This window comes from Odocoileus virginianus, chromosome 2, assembly GCF_023699985.2.
Source record: "Odocoileus virginianus isolate 20LAN1187 ecotype Illinois chromosome 2, Ovbor_1.2, whole genome shotgun sequence".
Taxonomy (NCBI): domain Eukaryota; kingdom Metazoa; phylum Chordata; class Mammalia; order Artiodactyla; family Cervidae; genus Odocoileus; species Odocoileus virginianus.
The window spans coordinates 58,106,117-58,133,192 of NC_069675.1; the positions used below are offsets into that span (position 1 = coordinate 58,106,117).

General features: G+C 35.7%; 1 protein-coding gene across 7 annotated transcripts in view; it reads left to right on the top strand.

Moving 5' to 3' along the window:
- EHBP1 (EH domain binding protein 1) overlaps positions 1–27,076 on the top strand; it is a 373,028-nt gene that overhangs the window by 82,892 nt on the left and 263,060 nt on the right. For all 7 annotated transcript variants that reach the window (XM_070480108.1, XM_070480100.1, XM_070480112.1 and 4 more), the window contains exons 4-5: positions 7,829–7,924; positions 14,512–14,565. In XM_070480108.1, the coding sequence (XP_070336209.1) occupies positions 7,829–7,924; positions 14,512–14,565 (150 nt within the window). The remainder of the gene's footprint in view (positions 1–7,828; positions 7,925–14,511; positions 14,566–27,076) is intronic.

Here is a 27,076-nt window from a genome sequence, read left to right on the forward strand (position 1 = left end):
TGAATATTCACTATTGTGACTAAGTTTCTTTTAAACATTACTGTACAAGTATTTTGGGGCACAAATATTTTCTCTTGCACAAATAACTAGGAGTAAAATCACTGGGCAATAGGGTAGGTACATTTTTAACTTTCGGCGTACCCCACCAGCAATAGAGAAAAGGTCCAGTTGCTTTACCTAATGAATAGCATCTTCTCCAAAACATACATATGTAGTTTGGAGACAGGATATTTTGGATCTATAATATTTTCTTATCTATTTATGTATGAGAAAGGATTCTGAAAATAGACTTAGGGTCTTCTATCATTTTTTTCTGAGTGGGTCTTAAGCTTTTATGGAAAGGAACAATAATAGATCATCCAGTAAGTATGATAGTGGAATCTGACTATACTATAAATGTTAGACCCTAAATGTTTTTAGCTGTCAACAGAAAGTGATTTCCCTCTTGTAGTAACTAGATACTAAGTGTTTTCTTAAAACATTATGAAACATAATGAAATGCTTTAGATCAGAAGTCAATTCAGAATATTCATAGTTGAAGTTAAGTATACTTTTAATTTAATTGCATTTTCAAAGTCAGATAACTTTTAGGTCTAGATTCTTTTTCTCATTATATTAAACATTGCTTGACTCTAAATGATGAAATGCAAACATATGAGGTACAGGTTGATTTTTCTCAGAATACAATATTTTCCAGAAGGAACTATTTCTTATTGGACTTATTTTCCAGTTGTGATGCTCCTAATATTTCAGATCCCTTCTGGATATTTTAGAATCATTATATATTTCTCTTGAAACATTATAGATGTACTTTTGAAAAGTTATGAGAACTCTTAATGTATTAAGCTTATAATGTTCTTATTTAGTCACTCTAGTGATGTCCAGCTCTTTGGGACCCCATGGACTGTAGCCCCATAGGTTCCTCTGTCCGTGGGATTTCCCAGGCAAGAGTACTAGAGTGGTTTGCCATTTCCTTCTCCAGGGGATCTTCCTGACCCAGGGATCAAATTCGAGTCTCCTGCATTTCAGGTGGCTTCTTTACCACTGAGCCATCAGGGAAGCCCACATGCTATAATAAGCTTACAGGATTCCCTGATGGCTCAGTGGTAAAGAATCTGCCTGAAATTTACATAATATATTCATGTATGTGTGAAATGCTGTTTTATACATTGTATACAACAGCAGAATAAAAAACCAGTTGCAGGAGCTGTAAAAGAAATGATTATGATATTATGTGGAAATTAAACAAATTACTTTTTAAAAAAACTTTGAGGAGCTTGAGATACATGGCATTTTGGAATTCTTAAAAAAAAAAAAGAAAAAAGCTAGCTTGTCCTGAGCTATTGTTTTTTAAAATTAACTATCAGTTATATTAAATCCAAAGAGTAGAACCATTGTTTTCATCTGAAACACTCTTCTGTTTCTGACATTTTTCCTTTGAAATACACATTATTTGCTGTTAAGTCCCATTGAAATCACTTACAGGGAAAATAGATCTCTACAACCATTGGGCAGAAAATAGTCTGGTTTTTACTTTTAGGTTTGTTTCTGGAAGGAGTTTGAACTACACAGTAATTCATTCTCTTTGGTCTTGTGTATAACTTACTATTTATCTTGCCTGTTTCTGAATATATCTACCTTTTAAAAATTATTTTATTGAAGTATGATTGGTTATCTACCTTTTTTATATTGGTGGATCAAAACTTATAACTGATATCCAGATAACAGATTAGACAGTATAATGATAAGGCAAATTGCCTTACTTGATTTAAAGTTTAGTTCTCAGTGTTTTGCTCACTTTCTTTGGATACATGTCTATTTTTGTAATTAAAAATAAAAAGAACCCATTGCAGATCATTTTTTATTGACCAAATAATTACCATGAGCAATTATCACAATAGGCAATTTTCTTACCTCTTATCTTCAAGTCATGGCATTTATAGCAAAGATATTTTCAGGCAGCAGTTGAATTGTATATGCGTAAATATATTATTTTTCAGTATAGTGTTGGACAAAGGAAGCAGGAAAACTGTAATAGACAAAAGTTATGGCAGGGTAGTCTGTTGCCTTAAACCTAGTTTTCAAACTAGGAATTTAAAGTCACAAAGAAATGGGAGAATTCCAAAGGAAAAGAAGAGCTTGAAAGTCCTCACCAGCTTTTGGATGGCATTACCACTTCTACCTCCTTGCTATAAGCTGTGTTTTTGTTGTAATTATTTTAAACTTTTTATTTTGTATTGAAGTATGGCTGATTAAAAGACGGTTACTCCTTGGAAGGAAAGTTATGACCAACCTAGACAGAATATTAAAAAGCAGAGACATTACTTTGCCAACAAAGGTCCATCTAGTCAAAGCAATGGTTTTTGCAGTAGTCAGGTATGGATGTGAAAGTTGGACAGTGAAGAAAGCTGAGCGCCGAAGAATTGATGCTTTTGAACTGTGGTGTTGGAGAAGACTCTTGAGAGTCCCTTAGACTGCAAGAAGATCCAACCAGTCCATCCTAAAGGAGATCAGTCCTGGGTGTTCATTGGAAGGACTGATGTTGAAGCTGAAACTCCAGTACTTTGGCCACCTTGTGAAGAGTTGACTCATTGGAAGAGACCCTAATGCTGGGAAGGATTGGGGGCAGGAGGAGAAGGGGACGACAGAGGATGAAATGGCTGGATGGCATCACCGACTCGATGGACATGGGTTTGGGTAGACTCCAGGAGTTGGTGATGGACAGGGAGGCCTGGCGTGCTGTGATTCATGGGGTCGCAAAGAGTCGGACACAACTGAGTGACTGAACTGAACTGATAGCTGATTAATAATGTTATGATAGTTTCAAGTGGACAGCAAAGGGACCCAGTCATACGTATACATGTATCCATTCTCTCCCAAACTCCCCTCCCATCAAGACTGCCATGTAACATTGAGCAGAGTTCCTTGTGCTATATATATTAAGTCCTTGTTGGCTATCCATTTTTAACATAGCAGTGTGCACCTGTATAGCCTTTAACAGTATGCTGTGGTATCTTGAAGGGATGGGTGTAGTGGTAGATCTTTGACTAAGACCATGATGTGGACAGTTCTAAGACAACTTTACATGTGACATCCTAAATGTATGGGTAGATGAAGTTTTATAAATTGAAAATCATTAATTTAAAAACTAAATGACAGTTATATATATTCAGTGAAATATTTCAGAAGTAACAAGTGAATATTTAGTTCCATATTAGGTTTTTTAGTTCCATATTAGGTTCAGGTCTTTTACATAAGGTATGATATAAAATAATTTGAAAATAAGACATAGAGTTAGTAGTCAAAATTGGTAAATGTTACCTTTTCCCTAGGTCTGCCTTTGCTAAAGGATCTCTCATATGATTAAAAGGTGAAACAATTTATATGAGTGGAACTGAATATGGCTTCATCCTTTCTACCATTATCTGTACTAGGATGCTGGCAAATGATTAAATAACCTGCCTTTCTGAACTATATTAAGGAATTTAATAGCTGTATGTGTTTTATACTGAATTGTTTTCTAGGGAAATCCTTTCTATTACTCTGATTAAAAACTGATCCAGGATTCCTGTAGTGCTGATGATTGCCAACATGAGGTACTTTTTAAAAATAAAGTTCCTAAGAACCTAAATTACTGTCTCCATGGATCTGTACAATTAGGTGTTTAGTACCACAGCTATTTTTAGTTGCCTGTATTAGACCTTTTGTTCTTTTTGTAATATATAATAATTAGCTGACATTATGAAGCTGATATTGTCAGATACTAACCTGGACTAATTGATATTGTTACTGTGTCCTAACATAGCTAGTTTGTACAGTCACTAAAAAGACATCAGAAAGCCAGAGCTGTGACTTAGGTGGACCTTTTCTCTCACTGGGGAGAGGGATAGAATGGCGGCATACCAGCAACTTGGGAACTAGCACCCTTCTATCTCTTTTTATTTAAAAAAAGAAAAAAGATTTTAGTTTGTTAAGCAGATAGTAGTTTTGTTTGTTCAGCAGTCTAATTACCATTTCCTGATCCTAGACTGAGAACTAAAAGAGGTCATTTAGAGGACCAGCATTAGGTAATTACCTAATATCACCATCTTCTAATTCTGCCCAGTTGTTTGTTGGTCTCCATATTGCCTGCTTTTCACACTTTTGATCTCTGTCTCATGCATATAAATGTTAAGACCTTAGGGATTGAAGACTATTTTCTTGACTACTGTGTGAATCAGAAATAGAGCTAGCTGTGATGTTGGTTGGGTGAAGAACCCTGAACTTGAAAATCATGGAGCTGGTTCTCCTACAGATTATTATTATGGGTTCAGGCAAGCCATTTACTCTTTATTGCCTCAGTTTCATGATCTGGACCTGATTAGATCTCCTAAGGATATTTTCAGGTCTAAAATTCTTTGATGTTACTTTTTAAAATTCAGAATTGCTCAAATTCTATCTTTTCTACTGTAACTAATAAGAAAAATTCAATTATTATAGTCTTTTTCAATGTATGGGGAGACTATGAAGATATATTTACGGGAAGTTTGAAGAGACTAGAGAAATAGCTTGATCTATCGTTAGAGTACATGAGAATTACAGTGTTCAGAATTAAGTATGTAGACCATATAGAGAGGAGTTCTAATTAGAGATTATCTAAGATGGCAGCAATTTACTTTTCAAAATTCAGATTGTTTACTCTGTGGAATTGTGTTCTAGGACTGTAAACAGGCATAGAAATAAGGCAGGGGAATAGAAGAATCTCTAGAGATGTTTTTTAATCAACAAAACTCCATTCTTTACCATTGGCTGTGGTGTGTTAGGTCTCTATTTTTTATTGAAGTATAGTTGACTTACAGTATTCTGCTGGTGTTTTAACCAACAAGATATGATAAGATTTACATGGACATAAGTTTCTGTGATCTTGATCACTTCTCAGTTCCACTTCCTGGATTCAAATCCAGTCTCTGCCACTTACTTGCTGTGTGGTCTTGGTCAAGTCTGTGTCTCAGTGTCCTCAGATGTCCTCTCAGCGTCCTCTCAGATGTGTTAAATCTGCTCCCTGACATGCGTCTGCACTCAAGTACTCTAACTTCTTTTCTGTTATTACGGAAGAATGATCTGTGCTCCCAGCACAAGCCAATCTGTCTCCTTTCGCACTGTTAAAGACATTACTCTAGGAATTATTTCTCTTCTGCATCATTAAAATTTCCCTTTCAACTGAGTGTTTCCCATCACCCTAAAAGTACTTCTTTCATACTTAAAAAATTCTGGTCTGACAATATTTCTTGTACTAGCACTAACCTATTTCTCTCTTTCTCTTTCAGCAAAATAGCCCAGAGAAGTTGAATGTGCTTGCTAGCTTCAGTGTCTTTCTTCCTATTCTTTCTTGAACCCATGCTGATCCAGTCAGGTGTTTACCCTCACCACTCCACTGAAACAGCTCTTGTGAAGTCAGTAATGGCTTTGGCTTTGTTAAATCCAGGGGTCATTTTCCAGACCTCATCCTCTTGACCTGTCACCAAGATTTGGCACAGATAATTGTTCGTGTCTCCTTGAAATATTTTCTCCACTAGACTTTCATAACCACTTGCCTCTGGTTTTCCTTCTACTTACTGACCTTTCCTTACTGATTCCTCCTCGTTTCCCAGACCTGTTGTTGTCGTGCTCCAGAGTTCAGTTCTTGAACCTTTGTTCTCTCCCTCTCTGTCTCTTTCCCTTCCTCCCTCCTGTCGCTCCCTTTGGATTACATCCATCCTTAAGCTTTAAGTATCACCTGTATGCTGATGATTCCCAAATTTATAACTCCAGGCAGGTATATCCAGCTGCCTAGTTAAACAGCTACACTTGAGTATCTAATAGGCACCTTAGATTTAATGTGTATAAAATCAAGTTCCTAATCTGATTTTCCAAACCTGATCCTTCTGCAGTTTTATCTCATTGTCTGTTAATAGCAGTTCCTGTTTTGTACTTGCTCAAGGTCAAAAGCCATACAGTCATCCTTGGCTACTTTCTTTCATAGAGTCAGACAGAAAATCTTATTGATTCTGTCTTGAAAATAAAAAAATATATGGAATCTGATCACTTCATACAGCTTTTATACCACCCTAAACCAAGTTGCCATCACCTCTCCTTGGGATTATTGCGTAGCTTCTTTATTGCCTCCCTGTTTCCTCTCTTACATCTGGTTGTGGTTGTTGTTCAGTCACTCAGTCGTGTCCGGCTCTTTGTGACCCTATGGACTGCAGCACGCCAGGCTTCCCTGTCCTTCGCTGTTTCTCCTGGAGTTTGCTCAAACATCTGGAGTCTATTCTAAATAGATTCGCTAAAGCTAAAAAAACTTAACTTGGATCATCATTTTTCTGTTAAAATCCTCCAGTGGCTTCTCATCTCTCTCAGATTACAAGCCAGAATCTTTGGCTGGCCTGCCTGAACCTTGTATGACGGGGCCCTCCGTGATTTCCCTAGTCTTGTCTACTGCTGCTCTTCTCTTTAACCACTCTGCCCCAGCCACATTGGCCTTGTTGTTATCTAACTGCCTCAGCACCTTTCCAATTGCTGGTCCATCTCCCTAGAAAACTCTTCCCATGTTTAAATTATCTGATTCACCTCCTTATGGTCTGCCCTTGTCACCTTCTCAAGGGTACTTTTCTCTGATTTGTTGTTGCTTAGTCGCTCAAGCTGTGTCCAACTCTTTGTGATCCTATGAACTACAGCATGCCAGGCTTCTGTGTACTTCATTGTCTCCTGGAGTTTGCTCAGACTCATGGAGTCGATGTTGCCATCCAATATCTCATCCTCTGTCGCCCCCTTCTCCTCCTGCTCTCAGTTTCTCAGCATTGAGGTCTTTTCCAATGAGTCAGCTATTCGCATCAGGTGGCCGAAGTGTTAGAGCTTCAGCTCCAGCATCAGTCCTTCCAATAAATATTCAGGGTTGATCTCCTTTAAGATTGACTAGTTTGATATCTCCTTGCTGTCCAGTGGACTCTCAAGAGTATACTCCTGCACCACAGTTCGAAGGCATCAATTCTTCGGTGCTCAGCCTTTTTTTATTGTCCAGCTCTCATATCCATACATGACTACTGGAAAAACCATAGCTTTGACTAAATGGACCTTTGTAGGCAAAGTAATGTCTCTGCTTTTTAAAATGCTGTCTAGGTTTGTCATTGCTTTTCTTTCAAGCAACAAGCATCTTTTAATTTCATGGCAGCAGTCACTGTCCACAGTGATTTTGGAGTCCAAGAAAATAAAGTCTGTCACTATTTCCATTGTTTCCCCATCTATTTGAATTTACCTTTAAGTTCTGAGATCACAAAGTAATTTTTAAAATATTTATCCTGATAAGATTTTCTTTAAATTTGAAATAGCTTTTGAAAATATGAGGCATCTCATTTTTCTATCTTCATGTGTGTGTTTATGTAGAAGAGGGTAAATGTTTCTTTACAGATAGTAATCTGTAGCTTATGTGTGATATAACTTTCATAAAAGTGTTAGTTGCTTAGTTGTGTCCAACTGTTTGCAACCCTATGTACTGTAGCCCGCTAGGCTCCTCTCTCCATGAAATTCTCCAGGCAAGAATACTGGAGTAGGTTGCCATTTCCTCCTCTCGGAGATCTTGCTGACCAAGGGATTGAACCCAGGTCTCCTGCGCTGCAGACAGATTATCTTCTGAGCCACCAGCTGTTATGGCCCAAGTTTGATGCTTGAAAAGTTCTATTTGATTAATCATTTTTGTTTTAGGGAGAGAGATCTAATGGATAGTTAAATAGGGTCAATATATCTTTGCAGATTATTAATATTGCATTTTCTGTACTTCAAGTTGAAGACATTTTTTTGTTGTTGTTGGTAGGCTCATAGCTGGCAGCCTGGAATAAAAAATCCATACCGTGGTGTTGTCGTATGGCCTGTTCCTGAAAACATTGAAATCACTGTGACACTTTTTAAGGTAAGTTCCATTTTTATAGGTTATAGGATTTACTGTGCAATCATTGTTATAAATGATGGAATATTTTAGTATTCACTGTTCTACACACTTGAGTCTTTAATGAGCAGTAAGGACCTTAATATGCATTATTTTTAGAGATATAGCAATTTATAACAATGCAAGGTTTTCATGGTCTATAAAGTCCAAATAATTTGAGGGTCTTTTTGAACTTATTCCAGTTAAGATCAACTGGAACACTTCTTTTATTGCTTCCTACATTCTATCCACAGGAAAATTTAAAGTGCTTTTTCTGTGGAAAGCTGAGGTTTATGGAATTCTTGTCCTGAGTCTCATTTTGTTAGCCTTGTTTGACTAATTGATACATGGTATTTTATTGATGTTAATATAGGAAGGTAAATTTAAAATGGATTTTTGATAAATATTTTATTGATATTGATAGCTTATAAATACTATAGCTTAAAATAAAAATTCTGGTAATAAATTTAAAGTCCAGATCCAAAAAATATAGCTGTTCGTATATCTTACTGACTTTTTAATATGTTTTTTCTTGAACGTCTTCTCTATTTTTTAATGTTCTAAAATGGTCCTCACACATATGAAAACTAAGCACTAGAATAATTACTTTCCTAACCAATTTCTTACCTGCTCAAAAAAAAGAAAAATGGTGGGGACAAATATGTCTCAGCTTCACACTTCTTGAACGTGGTGCATAGGGAACAAATGCTTTATTTCTTCTTTGAATCCAACTGTGTTGACTTTACTTTTGCAAAAGGATAGACTGAAGGAGGACATCTCATTGAGCATAATTTAGTAACATAAACTTGTGAAAATCCACTAAATACTATAGGATATGACATCTAAGTAGAGCAAAGTTATATGGCTTCAAGTGTGAAATCACTGTGTAAAAAAGTACTTTTGATTTTGTATTTCAATATATTAATTGATGTGCTCTGGAACTACTGAGGAGATATTTAGAACAAAGCAGTATAATGAATGTTAACATACTAACCCATGAATGGGACACTACTTTTAAATGCTCTGTGTTTCATAGATATTCTGTTTTATGAAAGATTCTTAACACTTTATGTGTGTTTTACAGTTGTGATACTATTGTTATTGACATTATAACATCCCATGATTATGCACATTATTTATACACTGTTGGCCCAGGGAGAAGTAAGACGTGAGGTTGTAGCTGCTCTTTTTTTTTCAGGAAAGATCAGAATCATCCTATTACCCTTCAGTCAGCTGTCGTAAAAGCCTGTTATTAACCTCCCACCCCTCCCCATCCATACCTCTTCTGTGTGTGTTAGTCACTCAGTCATGTCCAATTCTTTGTGAGCCCCTGGACTGTGGCCCACCAGGCTCCTCTGTCCATGGAATTCTCCAGGCAAGAGTAATAGAGTGGGTTGCCATTTCTTCCTCCAGGGGGTCTTCCTGTCTCAGGGCTCAAACCCAGGTCTCCTGCATTGCAGGCAGATTCTTTACTTTTTGAGCTGCCTTGGAAGCTCCTACCTCTCCTACTAAAGTGATATAGTAAGCTTGGTGGTTAACAACAATACCTTTAGAGTACTATTTCATTTAATTCTCAAAGTAACCCTGGAGTTCTAGAATTGTTTCCATTGTACTGATAAGGAAACTAAGACTAAAGAAGGTAATGTGCCCCATCGCACTGATTTAGTCCTGGAGTGTGGTTGTTGTATGTTTGGTTTTGGGTTTGTTTTACATCACATGGCCTATTCTGTAATAAAAATCACTCTGAGTATAGATTACCATGGCAGAATCTATGACATGCTTGAGGAAAACTTTTAAGTAATCTTCTGTGTTTTGATTTAGTCTGTTTTTATTGTTAAAGCAGGTGAATGGACATAGTTACACAACTTTTATAAAAATGATAATAGATAGCAAGGGGTTGGAAGATAGCTGATGAATGGCTGACAGCTATGTGTTTGGGCAAAGGATATGCACTAACTGAGTGATTTTGAGTTGAAAGTGGCTGTTGAAATGTATTACTTGGAGGATTAGGAGGTAAGTAGTTTTCAAGTACTAATGAGAATGTTCAGCAAATCCTATCACTGAACTTTTATGTCTTTTAAATGTTAGTCTGTAGGGAAATAAACTCAAATACTCCCTCCTTCCCAGTTTGCTGTATTACACATTTCTCTTCAGTGAATATCTTTAAATATCTTCATCTTCCTGGCTCCATATCTTCCCAGAATTGTAATAGAAGAACCAAAAAGGAAAACAAAACAAAATAGCTTTTCATTCTCTCATATTAATTTTTAATTCTTATTTTTTTTTCTTTCTTTTTTTTTTCATTTATTTTTATTAGTTGGAGGCTAATTACTTCACAACATTTAAGTGGAAATTTTTAATTCTTATTTTTGAACAGCATTTAAAAATATTCAAGTGGAAAGCTTTTTCATATTTCCCCCTTTTCTTTTACTTGTAGTAAAGTCTCACAATTTGCAAAATAGAAAAGAACTGCTCATATTCACAGGGGTGTGTTCATAGACAAAGTGCTTATTAAAAAAGTTATCAAGAAGTTTCACTTTTCTATGACTTAACCAGAAATTAATTTCTTTAGCCTACACGCTTGATTTTGAAAGTTGAATTAGCTTGAAAATAGCTATTTCTGGTAAATGAAAAAAAGCCTGTTTGGGTTTTGAGAAGGGAAATGGCTCTTTAAGCTGTTTTACTTTTTCTCTTTAGTTCAATGGTAATAAAAGAGACGCTAGAAAATAGAGAGCAGGATGTAAAGGAAGACTTAATTGATTCAAGGTGAAAGCAACTTTCATTACTAATGTTTTTGTTTAGTCAATAACATAATTAATGAATTTTGTAGATATACCATTTTAAAGTAACTTAAAACTGAACATTATTGTTGCTCCTTTACATCTTTTTAGTGACTTTGCCTCATCAGATGTGACCCTTGGTCCTATTAAAATTATTCTATTATGGGTACTATTTCATCTGTGTTTCTAAAAAATGTTTCATCAACTTTGAGAATTAATGTATGTCATATATAAGGTGCTATTCAATATTTGTTAAGTTTCAAGGCATATATTTATTAATTCATTAATCAAGTTTTCTTGAGAAGCTACCGTGTTCCAGGTACTTTTCTAGGTCCCTGGGAACGCAGAGATAAAACTGAACTAACAACATGGCTAAAAGTCAGACAGACCTAGAATTGGCACATAATTTTAACACTTATTTGTGGGAAGCTACATCTTTTTAGGTCTCAGTTTTCTGTCCTTTTAACTAGGAATAAAAATGATACCTATTTCATAAGTAGTTGTGATGATTAAAACCCTTAACACAATGACTGAGGCAGAGTGTGTGCTTTGCAAATATTTCATATTGTCACTAATACCACTACTATTGAAGCTTCTCTGGTGGGTTAGACGGTAAAGAATCTGCCCGCAATGCAGGAGACCTGGGTTCAGTCCCTGGATTGGGAAGATCCGCTGGAGGTGGAAATGGTAACCCTCTCCAGTATTCTTGCCTGGAGAAGTGCATGGACAGAGGAGCCTGGTGGGCTATAGTCCATGGGGTCACAAAGAGTTGAACATGACTGACCAACACACACACACACACACACACACACACACACACACTACTATTGTAAAAGTTGCACTAGAGCTAGGCTGCATTCTTCAGCAGTGGTGTGGTGCAGGTGGGGGGGCAAGCAGGAAGGATAATAATATATCTTTTTCCTAAGCAATGTGTCACACTATTACTTGGTCTCTAAAGTAGCACTGTTTGGGTCCTAAATCTCTTATGAAAAAAATGCTTTTAACTTTTATTTACAGTAGTCATTCTCCATAAACCTCCACAAACCTGGGCAGGGCCAGGCTGGGGAAATAAGTATTAAGTAGAGTTTTCTACCTCTTTTTCCTTTCTACCCTTTCCTGCCTGCCCCTGCCCATCACCACCAAATAAACTCCTTTTTGGCAGGTCTTTATACTATCTGTGTGGATTTGTCATAGTTGCCTTAAGACAGCTCAGAAGCAGCTAGTCACCATACTTTAAAGGTAGAAAAATAAACAAAAATAAAGAAGTAACGAAAGAGTTTGGAATTTATCCCTTGTAGGGATCATTAAAAAACTCTTAGTTGGTACTTACATGGTCAGAACTGTGGTTTAGGAGAATTAATCTGTGTACAAGATTAATTGGAGAGCAGAGAGACTGAGAGTGCTGCAGTTACTTTTATCTTGAAATAGCCTAGGCACAAAGTGATGAGGACCCAAACTCAGGTGTGGCACTAGAAACTGAAGGTTAATAATAGACTATAGTGGAATCAGTCATGAATAAGGAGCTTCCCTATGAGAAGTATATGGTCCATGAGACACAGTAGGGGAATAGCATCTATGTGCACATACTCTCATGCTCAGTACCTCCATCCCTCCCCCACCTCTAAAACATGAAGTTGAACTTGAATACGTTAAATGCACTTATGATGCTACCCCACTGCTTTTCCTTTTATGTCTTAACATCTGTTACCTTTCACCTTTACTTATTCTAGTGTCTGTGGAAATCCTATACAATCCCACCTAGTCTAAATGCTTCCTCACTCGTAAAGCTTTTCCTGTTCCTTCCTCTAAGAAATGTGTTGTCTTCTAATCTCTAGTAAAGTCATGTATTTCATTCATCATCTATGTATTTAGATTAGTTGTGTTTGTCTTTGAAAGCAAGGACATCTATGTTTGAATCCATATAACACCTCTGTAATTCCTTATATAATAAGTAGCCAATAAATATTTGCCAAATACTTGGTTAAAGTGTGATTCATTTAGAAGAAAGGTGCATTTGGTTGTAGGATCTGTTACCCTTTCTCAGGTGTCTGGTGATGGAAGGCAGATGAGGGTATCAGCATCAGATTTGTCATTTTGTGTAGGTTATGAAATTCTTTGCAGTACTTTGAAATTCCAAATGTTTATAATATGTAACCTCTGCACCAAGAAAACCTTGCCTCAAGTAATACTTTGAGTTCAAAATACTTCAGTTCAGTTCAGTTCAGTCGCTCAGTCATGTTCGACTCTTTGCAACCCCATGGACTGCAGCACGCCAGGCCTCCCTGTCCATCACCAACTCCAGGAGTTTACTCAAACCCATGCCCATCGGGTTGGTGATGCCATCCAGCCATCTCATCCTCTGTCGTCCTCTCCTCCTCCTGCCCCCAATCCCTCCCAGCATCAGGGTCTTTTCCAATGAGTCAACTCTTTGCATGAGGTGGCCAAAGTATTGCAGTTTCAGCTTCAGCCTCAGTCCTTCCAGTGAACACCCAGGACTGATCTCCTTTAGGATGGACTGGTTGGATCTCCTTGCAGTCCAAGGGACTCTCAAGAGTCTTCTCCAACACCACAGTTCAAAAGCATCCATTCTTTGGCGCTCAGCTTTCTTCACAGTCCAACTCTCACATTCATACATGACCACTGGAAAAACCATAGCCTTGACTAGACGAACATTTGTTGGCAAAGTAATGTCTCTGCTTTTTAATATGCTGTCTAGGTTGGTCATAACTTTCCTTCCAAGGAGTAAGGGTCTTTTAATTTCATGGCTGCAGTCACCATTTGCAGTGATTTTAGAGCCCAAAGAAATGAAGTCTGACACTGTTTCCCCATCTATTTCCCATGAAGTGATGAGACTGGATGCCACAATCTTAGTTTTCTGAATGTTGAGCTTTAAGAACTTTTTCACTCTCCTGTTTCACTTTCATCAAGAGGCTTTTTAGTACCTCTTCACTTTCTGCCAGAGAGTGGTGTTGTCTGCATATCTGAGGTTATTGTATTTCTCCCTGCAACCTTGATTCCAGCTTAAGGATATCAGTATCTTAATAAATAAGCCTGGTGGGCTATAGTCCATGGGGTCACAGAGTCGGACATGACCGAGTGACTGAACACTACACAAAAAGTGCTTCTTAATAGTTGACTCACTAAGTTATCTGTCCCTGGGTTTCTCTTTTAAACTAATTTTTATTGGTGTATAGATTATTTACAATGTTGTGTTAGTTTCTGCTGTACATCAGAGTGACTCAGTCACACCTATACATGAAGTCGCTCTTTTAGATTCTGTTCCTGTGTAGACCATTACCGAGTATTGCGTAGAGCTACCTGTGCTTGTTAGTTCTCTGTTTTATATATAGCAGTGTGTCTTTTTCAATCTCAATCTCCCAGTTTATCCCTCCCCTCTGTTTTGCCTTGGTACATCTTTGTTTTTTACATGTTTGTTTGTTTTTTACATCTTTGTCTCTATTTCTGTTTTGTAAATAGCTTCATTTGTACCACTTTTTTAGATTCCATGTATAGCCTCTGTCATAAAATATTTTTATGGTTTCCTTTTGTTTTATGCAATGTTGGAAAATAATGATATGTATTAACCTAAGTAAGATAGAGAATTTCTTAATAAAAATAATGTTTTAAATTCAGATAAATTATGAAAGTTTTTAAAAAACTTTTAAAAACCATCCTGCCCCTCCCTTTTTAAAAAGTTGGTAAAAAGCTAAAATCAAGGCTGTTTGTATTTTCCTAATTGAGTTGACTGGATTAAAAAATGTATTTCAGCTTTATATTTTACTTTTGTTACAGGATCCTCATGCAGAGGAATTTGAAGATAAAGAGTGGACATTTGTCATAGAAAATGTAAGCTAATTATAAATTTGGCCGCCTTTCATATTTTTAACTATGTACATTACTAAGGGTCATTTTGGTGGTAGAAGAAATGTTGCCTTATAAAAAATTAGTGATTTGTAGCTTTTAGAATTTTTTAAGTGAAATAATAACCAATAGCAGAATTATTTGTGAACATTGAGTCAGCCAAAAATTTCCTTCAGGTTTTTCTGTAAGATGTTATGGAAAAACCCAGATGAACTTTTTGGCCAATCCACTATTTTTGTTAAAAACATAAAAGTAAAATTACTCATCAATGCTGAATTATGTATATGTTCTACGTATTCTGTTGGGAGTTTGAGGGAAGGATCGTGTCTTGTTCATCTTTTTATCTATTTAGCATCTGACATGGTGCTTTTCATATAACATAAATGCTCTTTTAAACATTTGTTGAATGAAATTATGAATGATCTTAGAAATATTTGAAAATAAAATTATGCTTTAACTCTTTGGGTTGAGGGATTCTCAAGTAGTACTTTAATAATCATTTTCAGTTAGTTTGCATTTTATGATGGAATCCCAGGTGACTTGCAGGAAGATAGTAGTTGTTTAATGAATGTTTATTGAATGGAGATTAGGGAAGACAGGCAATGAAACTTATCTGTGGGTTCTGAAGTCTGAGAGACACATTGCAAGCCCTAGATCTTCCATTTATAAGCTCTGTGATTATGGTAAGTTTCTTAACTTCTCAGCAATCAATTTATAGGGTTGTGATGATTAAATAATTGCAATGAATATTAGCTTTTATCATTGTCATTGACATCATTGTCATGATCATTATTATAGTTCTAAAATATATTTGTAACCGTTTTATAACATGCTTTATAAAACAGCATGTTCTTCCTTTCTGTGAGTGATTTTGTTTTATATTTTAGTGGTAAAAGGAATCTTATACTTTTTCGAACAGTACCTGGGCCATTTTAGACATGAAGATCTGGGAAGCTGGGGAGGGAGATCATGTCCAAATACAGTGGAAGGAGTTCTGGTGACTGGATGTCAAGCTGGTGTCATTGTGTTAAAGGTTCACACGTGTTAACAATTCTGACTTTTCTGTAGTGATAGGTTTGAACACTGTACTTGGAGTAACATTGAGGTTTTGAAAACAAACAGACTTATATTTCTTGAAATTGGTTACAGCCTCAAAAAGCTAGCTTTCATTGAGTTAAAATCTTCTCCCCAGTGGATGGTTTTAACAGTTTTCAATACTTATGGCTCTTGTTATATAGCTCTGTTAACTTGATGTACTAAAGAATTAGCCTGTTAATTTTGGGTTGCAACTAATGGTAGAAATATGTAAACAATAACTTTATATTTTTTTAGAAAGGTGTTCTTATTATACATCTGATTAATCTTAGAATAGGAGCACAGCAGTTCTAAATTTCTGAGAAATAGATTATAAGCTGTTACTGAAAGAAGTTTTTAAAAAAAAGCTGTATGCCACAGGTTAGGTTTGGATGCAAAGTACTTTCAAATCTATAGAATTTTAGGAAAAATCATTTAAGTTCTGGGTTATATATTTTATAAAAATATTTTAAAAGTCAATAGAGAAATACTGGGCTTCCTTAGTAGCTCAGCTGGTGAAAAACCTGCCTGCAATGCAGGAGACCCCAGTTCGATTCCTGGGTCGGGAAGATCCCCAGGAGAAGGGATAGGCTACCCACAATATTTCTTGGGCTTCCCTGGTGGTTCAGATGGTAAAGAATCTGCCTGTAATGCAGGAGATCTAGGTTCAATACCTGGGTTGGGAAGATACCCTGGAGGAGGGCTTGGCAACCCACTCCAGTATTCTTGCCTGGAGAATCCCTATGGGCAGAGGAGCCTGGCAGGCCACAAACCCTGGGATCACAAAGAACTGGACATAACTGAGTGACTAAGCACAGCACAGAAGTATACTAAAATTAAGACAGTGAGATTTAAATGGATCATGAGATAAAAAGTTATATTTTGAATCGTCCTTTCCATATTGGAGTATATGTTTCTCAAGTTGAAGAGTATGTTTGTATCCTTTTTATGAAAAATATATATAAGCTCAGAAGTTTATTTAGCTGATTTGCCTATTTATTGCTAAAGTGATCGAGGAGGGGATGGTGATAGTAGGAAAATGGAAAATAAAATACATTAGCATTTCTTCTCTCCTAGTGTTTATTGCTAAATTAGATTCACAAAAATCTAATAAAAAATAATATAGGTGACTTTTAACTATTATTCATATTGTTTAAAAACTTTATAAAACCAACATTTTAATTGAACTGTTTACTGGAGATTACATTTTCCTGTGTCATCAGAAAACTTTGGAGACCTTACTCTGAGTTGTGTTGCAGAGAGAACACTGCATCTGTGGATTCCCAGGCATCATTATACTTTTTAATAGATGAAAGATTTTCTGACTTCTTGTCATTCTGCCTCCTTATTTGAAAAAAACTGCATTTTCCTTTCTCCCATATCCTAGTGTAGAGAAGACATGAATTTTGGATTGATTAGAATTGTGTATAAATCCTGATGTGCCTTCAAAGTTGGTGACCTTGAGATTATTTTCCAGGGCTTAATTTCTTCATCTGTAAAATGAAAGGTTTCTACTAAATCATAGGGATTTTCTAGGTCCATGACTTTGTTTCCGTCAATAGGAATATTTTTATAAACTTTTTAAAATATTATCTCTTTATAGATCAAGTTTTTTGTTTTCAAGTTCATGGGGAATGAATATTTAAAAGTTATCTAGCATGTCATTTTGGAATCAGTTAATAACTCCCTAGTTTATATCTTTCTTTAAAAGTCAATATTGGCATATATATTCAGTATTTTCTGTATATTTTTATTTCTGGAGTGAATGGGAGTATTATTGCAAGTTTCCTATTCTGAACTTTTTTAGCACAACAGTTCTTTCCCCCTACACTTGTTGCTATAATAGTCATTTCCTATGCCAGATTAGAAAGAAAGAATATTGAATTGTGGTTTCAACTCCCTTTTATGTAAAGGAAGACATTAGCTTTTCTAGTAGAAACCTAATTTCTCAGCTGTGGGTGTTAAAAAAACAAAAATCACCATATTTAAAGAGATGGTGAAAATTTAGGGAAATCTAGGTGCTGAGGAGCTAATCTGAAGTAAAGTAAAATTATTTAGAATGTGGGAGGAACACACAATTCCTCAGTTATTAATCATAGTGACAGCAATAATAGTGATGACTGCTAGGAGCCTACTGCAAGAAAATAACAGATAGTTTATTAGATGAATTTATGATTTTTTTATTGTTGACTTTTACCTGTTTTTACAGCAGTTTTTTTTTTTTAAGAGACATTTATGGGATTTGACCTATTTGACTAGCATAATGTATATTTTTTAAGAGTTTAAACAGAAAAAGGTAAATAGTAAATGTATCCATTATTTACATAGGCTATTTACATAGGTTAAAGTTACCAGACTTCTTAAGTATGGTAAAATTGTTTTACTCTTAATTCATGGGGAAAAGCATTAATATTGTGACTAAACTCTTTAAAATGCATCAACTTGATGGAGAACATAACTAAGTTACATACTTTAAATTAAGACAGCCATCATAAATAGTGAACTATTTAATGTGAAAGAATGAGTTTATATAATTAAACCTAAAACAAAACAAAAGAAAGTGTTATATTTTCAACTGGAAGATAGACTAGAATTGGGCATGTGTGTTATGTTCTGGAAAAACCTAGGTCAGTTTTCTGAGGTGCTAACAGGGCTCTTGCTTGGCAAAGTAAATTTAATAGGGAAGAAGTTCTATTCCACTTATTTCTTTATCCATTACAGTTTTTTTTAATATAACACCTTCTGTACAGTAGGTGCTCCATTTAGTTTGGTGAAGGAATGAGTAAATGAATGATCTAGTCAAACTCCATATCTTTAAAGGAGTATTATTTTTAAGAGCAGAATTACAGAAGCATCCATTAACTATATTGAAGAAAAATTTAGAAAGTAGACTCTAGTGACAGATAGTATATGAAGGATCCATATGTCATTACAGTAGAAACTCTTCTCGTCAATCTCTACTTCATTTACATGGATTACTCATACTTTTCATTCGATCCACAAGACCTCCTGGTTTTAATCCCACATGTGTCAACATGGTTAGTAGGCTACTACTTCCTGACATACTTATATACACACCTCTCCCAAGTGAGTTGTAAGTTGTTTTTGACCCTTACAAGACCTGTTATAATGCTGTTGGCCTGTTGTTGTAATTATATAATTTAATTAGATATTTCCTAGGCCAGTGAACTATCAGTTTGAAGAATTATTTCATGAAAACTGTTAAAATGCTTTAGAAACAGTTGATAGAAGTGAGTTGTTAGAAACTGCTGTTAAATCTGGTGTGGAAATGCAACTGTAAAAAATTGGGGGAAAATTTACGAAAATCTGAAAGGATTTTGCATTCAGATGTTTCTCTTTTGTCCTTACATCTTGTTTTCATTTAAAGGTGACTGAATTGCTTATATGTAGAATCTAGAAAAATGATACAGATGAACTCATTTGCAACCCAGAAATAGAGACACAGAAGTAGAGAACAAATTTAGGGCTGCCAAGTGGGGAAGAGGGAGGTAGGATGAATTGGGAATTGGGATTGACAAATATATACGATTGATACTATATATAAAATAGATAACTAAGGAGAACCTGAATGGTATGGATGTAACAGAAGCAGAAGATATTAAGAGGTGGCAAAGATACACAGAAGAACTATACAAAAAAGATCTTAATGACCCAGATAACCACGATGGAGTGATCACTCACCTAGAGCCAGACATCCTGGAGTGTGAAGTCAAGTGGGCCTTAGAAAGCATCACTAAGAACAAGCTGGTGGAGGTGATGGAATTCCCACTGAGCTATTTCAGATCCTAAAACATGATGCTGTGAAAGTGCTGCACTCAATATGCCAGCATATTTGGAAAACTCAGGAGTTTTCCAGGACTGGAAAAGATCAGTTTTCACTCCAATCCCAAAGAAAGGCAATGCCAAAGAATGTTCAGACTACCACAAAGTTGTGCTCATTTCACATGCTAGCAAAGTAATGCTCAAAATCCTTCAAGCTAGGCTTCAACAGTGTGTGAACCGAGAACTTCCAGATGTTCAGGCTGGATTTAGAAAAGGCAGAGGAGCCAGAGGACAAATTGCCAATATCCACTGGATCATAGAAAAAGCAAGGGAACTCCAGAAAAATATCTACTTCTGCTTCATTGACTGTGCTAAAGCCTTTGACTGTATGGATCACAGCAAACTAGAAAATTCTCCAAGAGATGGGAATACCAGACCACCTTACCTGCCTTCTGAGAAACCTGTATGCAGGTCAAGAAGCAACAGTTAGAACCAGATCCAGAACAATGGACTGGTTCCAGTTTGGGAAAGAAGTACATCAAGGCTGTATATTGTCACCCTGCTTATTTAACTTATGTGCAGAGTACATCATGCAAAATGCTGGGTTGGAATCAAGATTGCGGGGCTGGAGTCAAGCTGGAGTCAAGATTGCTGGGAGAAATATCAATAATCTCGTATGCAGATGACACCACCCTTATGGCAGAAAGCAGAAAGGAATTAAAAAGCCTCTTGAAGAAGGTGAAAGAGGAGAGTGAAAAAGGTGACTTAAAATTGAACATTCAAAAAGTGAAGATCATGGCATCTCGTCCCATCACTTCATGGCAAATAGATGCGGAAACAATGGAAACAGTGGCAGACTTTATTTTCTTGGGCTCCAAAATCACTGTGGATGGTGACTGCAGCCATGAAATTTAAAAACGCTTGCTGCTTGGAAGAAAAGCAATGACAAAACTAGACAGCATTTTACAAAGCAGAGACATTTAAAAAATAGCTTTGCCAACAAAGGTCCGTCTAGTCAAAGCTATGGATTTCTGGTAGTCATGTATGGATGTGAGAGCTGGGTAATAAAAACGACCAAGCGCCGAAGAATGGATGCCTTTGAATTGTGATGCTGGAGAAGACTCTTGAGAGTGCCTTGGACTGCAAGGAGATCAAACCAGTCAATCCTAAAGGAGATCAGTCCTGAATATTCGATGGAAGGACTGATGCTGAAGCTGAAGCTCTAATACTTTGGCCACCTGATGTGAAGAACTGGCTCGTTTGAAAAGACCCTGATGCTGGGAAAGATTGAAGGCGGGAGAAGAAGGGGATGACAGAGGAGAAGGATGAGATGGTTGGATGGCATCACCGACTCAGTGTACATGACTTTGAGTAAACTCCGGGAGATGGTGAAAGACAGGGAGGCCTGGAGTGCTGTAGTCTATGGGATCGCAAAGATTTGGACACAACTGAGAGACTGAACAACAGCAACAAGGAGAACCTACTCTGTAGTGCAGGGAGCTCTACTCAGTGCTCTGTGGTGACCTAACTGGGAAGGAAATCCAAAAAGAGTGTATGTGTATATGTGTATAGCCGATTCACTTTGCTGTCCACAGAAACTAACAACATTGTAAAGGACTATACTCTAATACAAATTAATTAAAATAAGTGATTGAAAATACACTAATGATGCATTATAACTGTTGATTATATGAGATGATCAACAAAGTTATACTCTAAGAAGAGGCCATGAAAACTGGTGAATGAAACATATTAATATGTATTAAATAAAATTAAAATGTTTGTTATCAATATTTATGATTTTTCCCTTTAATTGGCCAATTCTCTGTGACATTCAGATCATTTAAGAGATATTCTACTATAAATATATACTAAGTCATTCTCATGGGATCTCTGTATACTCATCTATATGATTAAAAAATTGTTCTTAGAAATTTTCTTTTAAACCTAAATTCATGATAAGTAGACATCACATTTTTCAGGCAGTAGCAGTTCACTTTATTTGACATCATCTTACAATATATCTGAAGCTTTCAAATTAAATGAACCAGAATTCATTCATTCAGTAGCGGTTAATTCACTGAGTATGTATTTTGTGCTGGACACTGTTCTAGGTCCTGGAAATAGAGTGGTATATAAAGCAAAAAAAAAATCTCTTCCTCATGGAGTTTCTATTTGTGTGTATGTGCGTGTGAGAGAGAAAGAATAAAAATTAATGTGTGTAAAATATATACTATGTTAGATAATATAAATATGTAATGTATGTTAAATATATGTTAACATATGTTGTAGCTCAAATAAGTGCTAAAAAGAAAAAGCAAGGAAGAATAGAGATTCCACTGTTATGGTTCCATAGAGATAATAAGCTTTATTATTTCTTGTAACGCCTCCAAAAGAGAGCTCAGATGTACTTGTCAAGTTAGTTTAAAAGGTATTTTAATAAGAGTTTATTAAATCAATATATTAAGGTTTGAGAAAGTTGAAAAATAACCTTGTGGTGCCATATAAACCTTTTCCTAGATTACAGCTCCCCTCAGTGGTGGATGAGGAAATTGACCCTGTTCTGAGAGAGACAGTTGTGTTCATGTAGCAGGGACCTGTTACAAGATTGTGCTCTGCTTTATGTTTTAAATATGTTTCCATATCACATACAGAAGACCTAGTGAATTTCAAAGGACTAACAGTCTGTCTTTTTCTCTTTTAAAGTTTGGATTGTTTATGAAAATCTCTTGGTAAATTGTTGCAACACTGAGAAGGCATGCTCCAAAGAGCATTCAGAAATGAAATTTTAATCTTTATTTTCTTTGCACTTTGTGTTATAACCCCACAATCTTTAAAATTTAAAGTTTTTGTTTAGTATAAAATATCCAAGTAAAACATAAAAGTCTCCATAATATATTACCCTAACACATTTATTGGACCCTTACTGTATATCAGGTACTGTGTGAAATGCTATATGCACATTATCTCGTTTACTCACTGTGGTAACCCTCTGAGTCAGATACTAATAACCTTATTTTACAGATAAAGAAAGTGAGTCTTAGAGAGGTTAAGTAATTTTCTTAAGGTTATATATCTGAGAAGTCAGGATTTTATCCAGTCTTGTCTTTCTCCATGGCCTTTGCCCTTAACTCCTTTGCAGTAGTGATTTCCCATAGTGGCAAAATGAAAATAAATAATTTGAAATTGTAGAATCATAGAGAAGTTTTAAATCTGCTTTCTTTAGTGATAAACTTGTGAAGTATATATGTATTAGATTAGTAAAGGTAGTCTTTAATTATTGTACATATTCAGTCTAAAAGTTATTGAGATTAATTACTTGACTGCTGTTAGATATTACAAAATGGAATTCCAGAATTGATCAGTCACCAGAATTCTGCATATTTTTTCTCAAGGCAACCTTCCTGCCTCTTTGTGTTAAGTTGAGATAATGCTGCCTTCATTTTATTTTTTCTTTTGTTTCTGGGCAGAGAGAAGATTTCCCAGTTGTTTGCCAAACTTTCTTCTTTGGACCAAAAAGCTACTTATACATAAGCCAAAACTTTAGAGGTGATTTTACCACTGCTAGCTTTGTGACCTTGAACAAGTTATTTAATCTTTTATAGCTTCAGTGTACTCAGGTATAAAATGATAGTGTTAATATCTGCCCTATAGGTTATTGAAGATTAGAAATAATGTATGTAAAGCAGTGAGCTCAGTAAAGAGGAGCTATTTTCATAATGTTATTTTAGAGGACATAGAAAAATATAAAGGAAAGGAAGTTAGGTTTCAAAATTTATTATTGTAGGATTTTATGTTTTCTACTCCTTTATACCACTTATACCTCTTAGTATCTAGACTTCACTATTATCTCAAAGGAATGACAAGGCAACTTGTAAACTTTTTCCCTTGGATTAAACTTTAAAATATTTTCATCTTTCTAAAGTTTTCAGATTTTGACTTCCAGCATCTTCCCCTTATAAATTTAATCCAAGGTTAAGAACCAGTTTGTTTTCTGCTACTTAACAAGTGCTATGCTGTGCTTAGTCACTCAGTTATGTCCGACTCTTTGTGACCCCATGGACTGTAGCCCGCCAGGCTCCTCTGTCCGTGGGATTCTCCAGGCAAGAATACTGGAGTGGGTTGCCATGCCTTCCTCCAGGGGATGTTCCCAACCCAGAGATTGAACCTAGGTCTCCTGCATTGCAGGCTCACATCTGAGCCACTAACAAGTCCTAGTTAGTTTTTAATATCTACCTTTGGACCTGATAGTCTATGTTAGTTACAATATGAATATACTTCTAAAATAGTTATAACTGAATTTTAAATTATGCTTTGTTGTTTACAATTCATTTCCATATTATTAGTGCACATTATCAAGAATGGATACTATAAACAACATATTTCTGTTTTATCTACCATAATGTAATAATGTTTATTCACTCAGGTAATTGACATTATGGGTTTTCTTCTGTTTTGTTTTGTTTTTTTAATGTGAAGCCATAATAGTTATATTTAGAAAGAAAATTTTCCTTCCTGGTGCTTTTCATTATCCAACTAAAATCAGAACCTGTGTCTGCAAAATATATTCATAGGTCTTAGTTTTTAAAGTCTAAAAATTTTTATTCTTTATATTCTTTTGGTTTTTTGAATGAATCAAAAAATGCATACCAATGAAAAGTGCCAATCTGGGATGAATTCATTCATTTATCCAGTCATTCTGCAAACATTTACTATGCATGTTCTATATGATATTTTATTACTATTGAAATACAGAGTCAAGACATGCAGAATTTCATCGATTCTGAGATGAATATTTTTCCCTCACGTTTTAGCTTCTCTGAAATTGAAATCACCTTACATTTCTGGTGTCCTACAATTAATTATAACTGGTAGTGTTTTTTTCTTTCTTATTGCTGTATGAAATAATGATGAATCATTGAAAAACTAAAGAATACTTATTTGATAGAATAAAATAACCTGTCCTCCTAAAGTTTATAATCTAGTAAAGGTGTCATATAAGTAGAGAAAGAAAGGTGAGAAAAAAGGATGGCAGAGTCTAGGAAGACTTACTGCAGGAAGTAGCTATGAAGCTTAGTTTTTAAGGAAAAATGAGGTTATGCAAAAAAGACATTCAAAGCAGAGTAAAGAAAGATCAGATAAAGGCAAGAGAGACATGTGTGAGTTTAGGGTAGTATCTATTCCTGATGAGATCGTTGAAAAGAAGAGCAAAAAAAACCCAAGCCAACCAAAACAAAAATTGAGCCCCCCACTAAAGAGCAATAGACCTCTATGTTTTTATCTGTTAACCTAATAAATTTAATAATAGGCATAGAGATCAACTGGAAGTGCTATGTCCTCCTTAGAGGAGATCTATGGGGTATTAAAATGTGTTTTCCTGGGGCCACATATCTGGTCTTTTCTATTATTTCTACATGTGACCAGTGAGAAGGACCATCTGAGTCCTCGGTGTCTTTTTAATTGCCATTTATTTGATCCTACTTTCAGAAGCCTTTTAAATGGGTAGGATGGGATATTAATTCCAAGACAGTACTATAAATGATCCTCAGTTTTATTTCTTTTATTGGATTGTGTTGAACAAGATTGCTTGCCGAACCAAACAACTGACAAGATTATACCAAGAATGAGATGATATAATAGCTCAAACAATTACAGTGCAAACAGTATAAAATTACAGAGTTTTTGACTATATTAAATTTAAGTTTGATTCTTCCTCTAAAATCAAGTTGGTGTCTTGATCTCCTTGATTTCACAAAGCCATATTTTGATAAATTACCTTTAGTTTTTCTTTCAAAAGAGAAAAAAATCAAATGCTTAGCCATATTGATTACTTGCTGAGAGAGTTTATTGTCCTACACAGCACTAACCAATTTACATTTTAAAGAATGATAAATGGAAAATCCCTATATTATTAGGCCTCTTTTAGGCCATTTTTTTAGTATAAACTTCTCAAAACATGTTCTTCTCTTATAACCTCAGAGTCTTAGACCCTTTTGGATTTCTAATCTAGAAATTTTAAAGCAGTATATGCAAGACCTCTGATGATCTTTTCCTTTGTACAAATCTAGCAGTTTGGATAAATCTAGGGAGTGAAGTGAAAGCTGCTCAGTTGTGTTTGTGTCTTTGCAACCCCATGGACTATACAGTCCATGGCATTCTCCGGGGCAGCACACTGAAGTGGGTAGCCGTTCCCTTCTCCAGGGGATCTTCCCAACCCAGGGATCAAACCCAGGTCGCCTGCACTGCAGGCAGATTCTTGACCGGCTGAGCTACCAGGGAAGCATAAATCTAATTGACCTAATTTTTTTTTTTAATTTCAGCATAGTAATTTAAGATTGTTTCAAACATACATAAAAGTAGGAGGAGTCTCCTACATTGTTGATGAGAATGTAAACTGGTGCAGCTGCTGTGGGGAATGGTATGGAGCTTTCTTAAAAAACTGAAAATAGTGTTACCGTATGATCCACCTGGGCACATATCCAGTGAAAAGTCTAATTCAAAAAGATTCATTCACCACAGTGTTCATAGCCGCATTGTTTATAATAGCCAAGACATAGAAGCAACCAAATTGTCCATTGACAAATGAATGGGTAAAGAAGATATGGTGTATATATACACGATAGAATACTACTCAGCCATAAAAAGAATGAAATAACGCCAGTTTTTCACTCCTAGCAATGTAGATGGACCTAGAGATTATCATACTAAGTAAAGTAAGTCAGAGACAAATATCATGTGATAACCCTATATGTGGAATCTAAAAAATAGTACAAATGAACTTAATTACAAAACAGAAACAGACTCACAGACACTGAAAAACAAAACAAAACAAACTTCAATTACCAAAGGGGAAAGGGGAGGGGAGGGATAAATTGGGAATTTGGGATTAGTAGATATAAACTACTATATATGAAATAGATAAACAACAAAGTCTTAAACTGTTTAGCATAGGGAACTATATCCAATATCTTCTAATAAATTATAATGGAAAAGAATGTGAAAAGGGTATATATAGGTATGTTCCTCTATATGTACCTGAATCACTTAGCTGTATACCAGAAACTAACAGAACATTGTAAATGAACATTGTTAATTAACTGTATTGTTGTTTAGTCGCTAAGTCATGTCTGACTCTTTTGTGACCCTCATGGACGGAGGCCACCAGGCTCCTCTGGCCGTGGGATTTCCCAGGCAAGAATACTAGAGTGGTTGCCATTTCCTTTTCCAAGGGATCGTCCCACCCCATGGACTGAACTTGTATCTTCTGCATTGGCAGGAGGATTCTTTACCATTGAGCCACCAGGGAAGCAAATTAACTGTACTTCAATGTAAAAAAAAAAAAAAAGGTGTAGAAGGAGTAATAAACCTCTATGTACCCATCTCCCAGCTTCAGTAATCTTCACTACTTTGATAAACTTATTTCATCCCTACTTTTTAAAACCCAGATTATTTAATCTTAGATACTGTATCTTTCTTCTGTAAAGAATGAAGTCTACTTTTGAACAATATCAGTTTGGAAGCTCGCTAAAAGTTATTGGGATGTTAGAAAAGGTTATCAATCTACAAAAAAAATTCCTTTTTAATTTTTGTAGACTTTATTATAGATCATCTTTCTGACCTGATAAGCCTAAGGTTCAAA